The 9,575-nt window shown below is 34.5% G+C and overlaps 1 protein-coding gene across 1 annotated transcript; it reads left to right on the top strand.

The window, feature by feature from the left end:
• Positions 1–2,343: 2,343 nt before the first annotated feature.
• On the top strand, positions 2,344–9,575 carry LOC114377265 (transcription factor LHW-like). The gene is made up of 10 exons (XM_028335704.1): positions 2,344–3,254; positions 4,174–4,347; positions 4,455–4,536; positions 4,780–4,821; positions 4,904–4,963; positions 5,361–7,178; positions 7,281–7,382; positions 7,773–7,913; positions 8,013–8,138; positions 8,747–9,575. Exons 1-10 carry the CDS (start codon positions 3,160–3,162, stop codon positions 8,924–8,926), a joined length of 2,820 nt encoding a protein of 939 aa, XP_028191505.1. The 5' UTR covers positions 2,344–3,159; the 3' UTR covers positions 8,927–9,575.

A 9,575-nucleotide genomic window follows, 5' to 3' on the forward strand; every position in this document is an offset into this window, starting at 1 on the left:
TGTACTCAGGAGTTATTTTAATGAACTAACTTCCAATAAGTCATTAAGATATTCTTATATATCAATGAGAAAAAGTAAACTTAAATATTATAATTGCATATAAATAGTTAAGATTAAAAACTTTTTGAAGTTATATAATCATTTAGAATTAGAACATTCATGCAACTTTTTTTAAAAAAGCATATATTTTTCTCTTCTACTTTCACGTATAGCACACATATTTGTGGTTACAGACCGAAACTTAATTGGTATAAGGAAAGAAAAAGGAGAGAAAAACGGTTTTGAATTTCCAAATCTGAATGCATTTATTTTATCCGCAGCTAACTCAAATCTCATCTAGTAGCATAAATCCGGTGTCCAACTATCCATTTATCTACATTCGTACAATGGGTTTAATTACATGACAATCATTGACATAAAACAGTTAAAGAATCAACCATCACTGTCAAAATGGAATTATATATCTTAACAATTTTTTTCTAATAAACCACATACATTTTTCATTAAAATTTTTATTTAAGTCACATAAAATCATTATAAGCAATACAAATTTTCTTTTGATTATTTAATATTATTCCAACCACAAATTCACAAGTATTAGATATATGCTTATACAAAACACCTTGGTAGATGGAAAAAAAATTTTATAAACATTCTGGGACGACCTCAATCCTTAAGTCATATAAAACTTTATTATTATGAGAATAAGCTTCTCAGTTGAGATTAAAAGATAAGAATAATTTAGACCTTTCCCTCTAATCCATATTATTAGGGTTTTCGTATTTGAGATATTGTTTGTTTAAATGATGAATGATTATTATGATTTTATCATTATAAAATGTGTTTTAATGGATTAAGAGAAAAAAATATTTATAAATAACTTATAACCTCAAGTCTTAAATGATGTAAGATTTTTTTGACAAATACAATGATATATTAAAGATTAAATTTAAGATCACTTAATTAAATTAAAACTTGATATCAGTTAATAGAAGGAGATGCTTAAAAATGGAGCTAATTAATTACATGCATGCATAATCATTCCGAGTTTTAAGGCTTTGAACAACAGACATCCTGCATCAGTCCACCTCAGTCGCCCATGATGTCTCATGATCGTGATCTACTCTTCAAATGAATCTATCTCCATTTCATGTCATTTTTCAAATTTAAAACATTACCATGCAAGCAAGCAACAATATTATTTATCGATTTCATTCCACCACTGCTGCAGTAGTACTTCTACATCCTCATTCTTCATCACTTGTTTGTTGGGGTCATAACTCCAGAAAAGTTGGTGGTGTGTCATTCTTGTAATTCCACAAAAAAGTTAGGGGCAATGATTGTGTGACGCCATCAAGATAGCAACCAGCAATCACTAACTCATCGGGGAAAGAGAAATTAGTGTATGTTTCACACCAGCTCATATTTATCATCTTAGTCAATTACATAGTATAATTAAAAGAGTGTACTGATATTTTTTTTATATATTATTATTAGTATATCCGTAAAAACAAATAAATTACTAGTACAATTTTTATGATAATTACTGTAATTAGAATGAATTAGAATAGAATATCTAACATTTTAGTAGAATATTAAGATATTTGTATAACTTTTGATTTTTCATATTAATTATAAACCTAATTTTTTGACAATATATTTTGTGAGAATGAATTTAGATCTTTATCATATATGTTATTATTTTTTTATGAGTACATTATGTTATTATATTGAATTTTTAAAATAATAATCAAAATTATCGTACATGCAATTTATACTTGAGAGATGGTGAATATACAAACCATTTTATATAATAAAAGTAAGTATTTCAATTTACTTCCTCAGTACTAAAATATCTTACCACTAGATTATTTTAAGCACATAAAAAATAGATAAAATTTAAGGATTATAAAATTAATTTTTCATTATGATTAATTCATTTATAATTTTATTATTTATCATTAATATTATAAGAGATTAATATTATAAGAGATAGAAGTAAAAAAGATAAATACTAACCATTGTACACATGAAATTAGTTAACAAAAGCTTAACTAAAAAATAGATAATTAATGTTATAGTAAAAAATTAAAAAAAAATATAATTTTAAGATAAATTTTTTTATCTCTGGCACAATAAATATAATAAAAACATAAGAATAAATTAATCAAATTTAAATCACATAATTTTAGCTTAATCAATGATAAATTTTAAACTCACCACTGTGCTTAAAAAAACCGTCTTCCATAAAAAAATACTACATGTTAGTCCAATTTATACCAAAAACTAACAAAAATCATAAACACATGAAAAATTCACATCAAACAATAATTTGTCCATAGGCAGCAGCAGTACTGTTCAAACGAGAGCCTTCTCTGTTCCACAATCCGACGAACCCTTTTCTGTGCTGAGTGGCTCCCACTGTAAATATTTCCCCAAAATCCGTCCCTTTTCTTCCTTCTCACTCCATTTATTTTCTCATCAAGGTCCTCCGAAAGAGAGAGAAAAAACAAAACCCCCTCGCCCCCACACAGAAGAACAGAGCAGAAGAAGTAGAAGCTAAAGAAATAGAAAGAGGAGAAAGCACATAACAGTTCCACAGAACCTGAACGTTAAACACCACCAACACGATCTCAGTCTCACTTCCATCTTCACCTCCCCAACCAAACAAGCCCTCTTCCTCTCTTCTTCTTCTTCCCTACAACTTTCTCTCTCTACCATTTTTCTCTGCACAAATGGAAATGATAGCTCTCTACAAGCTTGAGTCTCGCGGGATAGTGTAGTCCCCTCGAGACTTTTCAACTTCGTTGTTACTCTCTCGTTCTTTCTTCTTCTCACTCTCTCTCTCTCTCTCTTCCTTTTCTTCTTCTTTCTCTCTCTAAAACTTCCTCTGCCGGAAGATGGACTGCCAGTGCCGGAATCTGACGGTGGTGAACTTGGATCCGGAGAGAAAGCGAAGTGGAGGGTTGAGGACTAAACAGGCGGGGAGAGGATCGTGCCGTGGTAGTTAGTTTTTCGGGAATGTGCCTTTTTTGCTATCTCTCTCTGTTTCTTCGTGAGTGAATGCTAGTGTGAGACTCCATTTGCGTTGTTTCGGAAACAAAACAAAAAAAAGATAACTTTTCACCGGTTTCGGAACCCCTTTTGCGAGAAAACCAAATGGGGTTTTTGCTCAAAGAGGCTTTGAGGACTCTGTGCTCAAGGAATCGCTGGTCTTATGCCATTTTTTGGAAGATCGGTTGCAATAATTCCAAGTGAGTTTCAAATGCTTTATTTTTTGTGCCTTGTGTGTGTGTGCTTTCTCTCTCTCTCTCTCTCCTTTTGGTTTTTGAGAAATTTGGGGGAATCAGGTTGGTTGTTGGGGTTTTTTCGGTTAGATGTGATTTTGATGCTTGTACTTTCTGGGTGGAGGGGGGGGGGATCTCATGTGTTTAGATTCTATTTCTGGGGTTGCTTCGTTTTCAAGATAAAGTCCACATGTTAGTTCCTGTTTTGGAACTTTATATGTGCCTTTGTTGCTTCTCTTCTGTTTTGTTTTCAAGAATCTTTGTTTTTTTTTGTTTTAACTAAAATGAGGTTTATTTGTATTGATTTGTAAAGGTACTACCTATTGATTCAGCACTGTTTGATTCTGTTTGGTCTTATCTTCTTGTTCCGGTTTATAAAAAGCTGAACCCTTTCTTCTTGAGCTAATTTGGTGGTGATGGTGGGGGCTTAATATGCTAATCTATCTTTGTCATGCTACTCATGGTGTTTTCAGTATTCTGTGGAAAATCTGTTGAATTTATGAGCTCTAAATCTGTAATTAGTTAGGTTTCTGAATCAATTAGGAGTGAGATAAAAGGGTTTGTTTAGATTAGGTTCTTAAATTTGAAGTTTGTAATTGTGCAAAGAATTATGAATTAAAGTTAATTTTTGAGCTTCATTCTATTTGTGTTTTACAGACAGAAATGAACTATTATCAATTAAAAAAAACTACGATTTTGTTTTTTTTTTCTTTTTTCTTTTGCTTTTGACTTGACGTATGAATATATCTTCTAAATATTGTATTTGCTTTCACACAGTGTTTGCTAAGCTGCCAGATGTTGAAATGATATGCTTTTGACTTTTTGCCCTGATTGTTGTCTATGATATTTATTTGTTTGAGTTAACTAAGTATGGTTTACTTGGCAGGCTGTTAATCTGGGAAGATTACTACTATGAACCCTTGCCATCTCCTTTCCCACCACGAGATGGGGAAGGATGCTGGTTTTCTTCGGAGTCTCAGCTTATTCAGGAGGAGGACAGAGTCTGTGTATTGATTAACAAAATGATGGTGAATAATTCTGTCAGTATTGCTGGAGAAGGGTTGGTGCTTTCTATTTTCATCTTCTCCTTGCTTTACATTATATTTTTTTAAGTGTTTTTCTTGTCTTTCCCATCTCACTCAAGTGTTGCCTTTTAATGTTGACCAGGATAGTTGGACGGGCGGCATTTACAGGAAACTATCAGTGGATTCTTTTGAACAATTTCACTAGAGATGCTTATCCGCCAGAGGTATGGAGTTCGTGTGGAAAGGCAAATATTTTTTTTTTTTTAAAATCTTGCCTTTCCATGTTCAATTTTTTAGTTAGAGCTTTTAATATTCTGGCTGTTGGTCTAAATGAGTGTATATTAATGTAGTTTAAAAAGTAAATGACTTAAGCATATTTTATGTGATAGTGTGTATATTCTTGGAATGGTCAAAGGCTTGGAGTAGGTGAACTTATGAACCTCATTTTATTGGTGTTTTCTTTGTAGGTATATCCTGAGTTGCATTACCAATTTTCAGCTGGAATGCAGGTTTGTGATTTTATTATGCTTCATTATTTGCTATAATTTTTTTATTACTGTTTCTTAATCCCAAACTGATATTTTTTTGCAGACGGTGGCAGTTATTCCTGTGCTTCCCCATGGGGTTGTTCAACTAGGTTCTTTCTTGCCGGTAAGTCTTTCTCAATTGTTCTGTAATTTTGAAGAAACTTACGATCTTGTCTCCTATGATATCATGATGGAGAATGGGAATATGGTGACAAGTCACAGAATTTCTCCTTATTACCTTTGGAAGGTTAACTTAAGTCATATGGTATTCATGAATCACATGATTCATGGCATAAATGTGTCCATCCTTGAAAATTGAATGAATGGCATATGAGCCCTTTCACTTGGAACATGTTGAAAATTCACACTATTTCACTCAGAAGGTCCTCCCTTGAAAATTCATAATTCATAAATGTGTACATTGTGACTGAATATACATGCAGCCAAGTAAGTTTGGCTTTGGTCTACTGCTCCAATGTTCCTTTGTTAACTAATGAAGCCATTCATTCTAATTGCTGCAGATAATGGAAGATATAGGATTTGTGAATGATGTAAAGAACTTGTTCTTGCAATTGGGATGTGTACCTGGTGCCCTTCTATCTGAAGACTATTCAGCAAAGGTTTCTAATAAAAAATTTGCTGGACCTGTGACTGTTAATCCACCTCTCATTACTTCAGATTGCACTCCCTCGGTAGCTAATGGTTCCAACCAACTTACTAATTCTCCTCTTGCTTCAAGGCCTGTTGCTCAGCCACCTTATCCTCTAAGGGGAGGAATAAATAATTACCAGGGTTCTTTATTGACACCTCAAGCCCATAACCCGAACCAGATATTTGATGGCATTTGCCAACCAAAGGCTCATTCAATGATCAAAACAAATGTCTGTGGCCAACCAAAGAAGACCGTTGTTGAGGCTGAAGCTAAAGTGATACCTGCAAATTTTGATTCATGTCTGCAACAGCATTCTGTTTATAATGCTAGATCTGAATTCAATGAGTTATCTAGTTTCAATCAATCAAATCTGAGTGACTGCTGCCTTAAATATATTGAACAACAAACATCAGGTGTTGGGAGACAGAGTCATGTTAATCCTAACATGAATTTATCAAGTGCCTTAAATATGCCTCTACTAAAAACCAATGGAGGAAAAATTCTGCAACAGAATCAGAGTTCTAGTAGCAGTTCACTACTTGGAGGAATCCCAATATGTAGTGGGAGTAATCTTTTGAGGACAAATATGATTAACTGCTCAGTTTCAAATCCTCCCAAAGTATCCACTTCTGATTTTTCTGGAACACACAAGGTTGGGTTTGGTCTTCAAAGTAACAATGCAACAACTAATGCTGGGCTTTGTTCTGTGCCTAATTTCACTAATCAATCAGTTACCAGTCACATGAATCTAGAAGGCTCTGATCAGAAGAATCAGGCATATGATGCTTTCGCTTCAGCTGATCAAAGGCAAGATGATGATTTGCTTCAGGCTGCTCTTAAGATTCCATCTCTTAATCTTGAGGAGCATGTGCCTATGGGTGATCAAATCCCTGGTTTTGTTCAAGATTGGCTCAATAAAGATGTTACCAGTCAACATATGATGAAAATGAATGTTAAGCATGAAGAAGCCTATGCTCAACTTCCATCTGGTGATGACCTCTTCGATGTTTTAGGTATGGATTTGAAAAGGAGACTACTCAATGGAAGCTGGAATAAGTTGCTTGCCACAGATTCAGATGACAACACAGAACATCTAGATAAAAAGGCAACATGCATGAATTTGCAAGGTGTAGGTCCTGATAATAGTTATTCAGTTAATGAAGCAATATCAGAAAGTGGCATCTTCTCTGGAACAGGCACAGACCACCTTTTAGATGCTGTGGTTTCAAAAGCTCAATCTTCTGCAAAACAGAATTATGATGAAATGTCATGCAGGACAACATTGACAAGGATTAGTACAGCCTCCATTCCTTCTCCTGTCTGCAAGCAAGTTATGCCTGATCATGTTGTCCCAAGGGGATTGTTTGATTTTCCTAAGACCGGAGTTAAAACAGCTGCTGCTGAAACAAGTTCTCTTAGGTCTGGGTGTAGCAAGGATGATGCTGGAAACTGCTCTCAAACTACTTCCATATATGGGTCTAAGCTTAGTTCATGGGTTGAGAATAGTAGTAATGTGAAACGTGAAAGCAGTGTTTCAACTGGATACTCCAAGCGACCAGATGAAGTTTGCAAATCAAATCGTAAAAGACTTAAACCTGGAGAGAACCCTAGGCCTCGGCCTAAAGATCGCCAAATGATTCAAGATCGTGTAAAAGAGTTGCGGGAAATTGTGCCAAATGGAGCAAAAGTATATAGCTTTTCTTGTGCTTTTCCTACATCTCAGTCCTGAACTTATATTTAACATTTGAATACTAACTATTTTCTTTAATCTCTTGTTACAATTCAACAGTGTAGCATAGATGCACTTCTGGAAAAGACCATCAAGCATATGCTTTTCCTGCAAAGTGTAACAAAGCATGCTGACAAGCTGAAACAGACAGGGGAGTCTAAGGTATAGACATCATCTTGTGCTTTTTCTCAGCATCTCAGTTTCCGACAAATGATCTAGTTATGATATGGGAAATGTTTTCATTTTCACCGGCATTGTGTTGATATGCTGATTAATAAGAAGAATAACAAAATATTTGACAGTATTGTGAAAGTTACTTGTCAGTGTATATGGTAAAAAAACAAATACTCCCCAGTGCCAGAGGCTGTCAGTGTATATGGTAGCTAAGATCAAATATTCAGTAAAACCCATCATGCAGAAAAAAAACTGGCCTACATTTTATTAGAATCATGAATATAAAAAATAGTGAATAGCTGACATAATGTGTTACTTTATGGAAATATTAATGAGGGGGAAAATACTGATTGTTCATTTTTTTTTCTGAATATGCAGATAGTTAGTAAAGAAGGTGGATTGCTATTAAAAGATAACTTTGAGGGAGGGGCTACATGGGCATATGAGGTTGGCTCGCAATCAATGGTTTGTCCAATCATTGTTGAAGATCTCAATCCTCCTCGTCAGATGCTAGTAGAGGTAATGAGTGATGCTTCATAATTATTTTTAAATACATTTATCCCTTGAATGTATTTGTATTGGCTCTAATCCATTGTGTTTACTTGGTTATTCTTGCAGATGCTTTGTGAGGAACGGGGTTTCTTTCTGGAAATAGCCGACTTAATCAGAGGATTAGGTTTAACAATCTTGAAGGGGGTCATGGAAGCTCGCAATGACAAGATCTGGGCACGCTTTGCTGTTGAGGTAATACACTGGAAAGGGAAATAACTGATCATAACTTAGAAGTATAAGCAATAATGAACTTCCCACAGTATAAGTCAGTATTTGTAGTCGCCTTCAAATATTTGAACATTTTCAGCTATGACTAAACTATATTTAACTTGATGGTAATTTTTATATAGATAATATTCAGACTTAATCGGAATTTACATATAAGCATTAGCATTGTAAGATTAAACTGGGTAATTTATGCCATGATATTTCTTATAATCACAATGCTTTATCGTCGTGACTTTCTTTTTGGGCTTGTGTGTTGATTTTGATGTTATTTGCACGTCTAAAAAAAGTTCATGAGAGACATTCAATACACTTTTGGTTTGAGAAAAAATCAAATACATTATGCAAGTATGCATACTAAGTAGAGAATTTCTAGCAACACTCTCTTGAACACTTCCAACACTCACTTATTAGGTCCCATTCCCCATTTGGTATGTCCTATTGGCTATTCCCAAACTAGTAGGACCCACATGAATTTTAACCAATAGGAGAGTGTTTGCTGGAAAGAGTGTTAGTATTGCTAGTATTCTTCTATTTATTATGGTAGTCACTTGCTATTAAATTTTGCTTTGCAGGCAAACAGGGATGTAACGAGGATGGAAATATTTATGTCACTGGTTCGTCTTTTGGATCAAACAGTGAAGGGCGGTGGTGCATCTTCATCGAATGCAATTGATAACAACATGATGGTGTATCAATCTTTCCCACAAGCTACCCAGATAACAGCAACTGGTAGGCCCAGTAGTTTGCAATGAACCACCTGCTTATAGTTTCTTGGTTGCTGTTGCAATGAACTTAACTTCGTCTAACTACTGTTTCGCCTCAGTTTGGAGGGGGATGAGTTTAGTTAGTTAAGAACTTCTCAAGATTAATGTGCATTAGTATAATGTATATGCATGTTTCCTCCTGTTCCTGCCAAGGTCACTTATCCTGTGTTGGCACTTGGCAGTGTCTTCTGATGCTTTAGGCAACTCTTTAGATAATTTGCATCCATTTTTTTTCCTGTGTGAGTAATGCCATTGGTCACCAAGTTGTATAAGGCTTTTGTTGATGTTGTTGCTGAGTAATGCCATTGGTGTTGATGGTGTGATTCGGATGTATAGATATTTGTAGGATTTGCAAAGGGGGAGATCATGTGTTTGACCATCAAGCTTATGCACTTGTTGTTCCTCCTGACCTTTTTTCCTCCACGTTTTTTTCTTTCTTGGAGTGGTGATATTGGCTGTTATAATATACCAATTTTCATTAATGTAAGCTTTGTGTGGTTTGTATGAGTCTATGCTAAATGATGCACTAGATTAATACTACCTCTTAGAATAAGTGTCATTTTAGAGTGTTGTATAAGAATTAAGGAAATCATTGTAAACTCTTGAAAAAATTATGTGAAAATAGGATACACAGACA

This window comes from Glycine soja, chromosome 11, assembly GCF_004193775.1.
Source record: "Glycine soja cultivar W05 chromosome 11, ASM419377v2, whole genome shotgun sequence".
NCBI lineage: Eukaryota > Viridiplantae > Streptophyta > Magnoliopsida > Fabales > Fabaceae > Glycine > Glycine soja.

Bases quoted from the DNA above. Each gene is read 5' to 3' on its own strand.
- LOC114377265 (XM_028335704.1), top strand. From the start codon at position 3,160: ATGGGGTTTTTGCTCAAAGAGGCTTTGAGGACTCTGTGCTCAAGGAAT. The intron at 4,537-4,779 runs GTATGGAGTTCG...TTTTCTTTGTAG, and splicing joins GAGATGCTTATCCGCCAGAG to GTATATCCTGAGTTGCATTA. The intron at 4,822-4,903 runs GTTTGTGATTTT...ATTTTTTTGCAG, and splicing joins AATTTTCAGCTGGAATGCAG to ACGGTGGCAGTTATTCCTGT.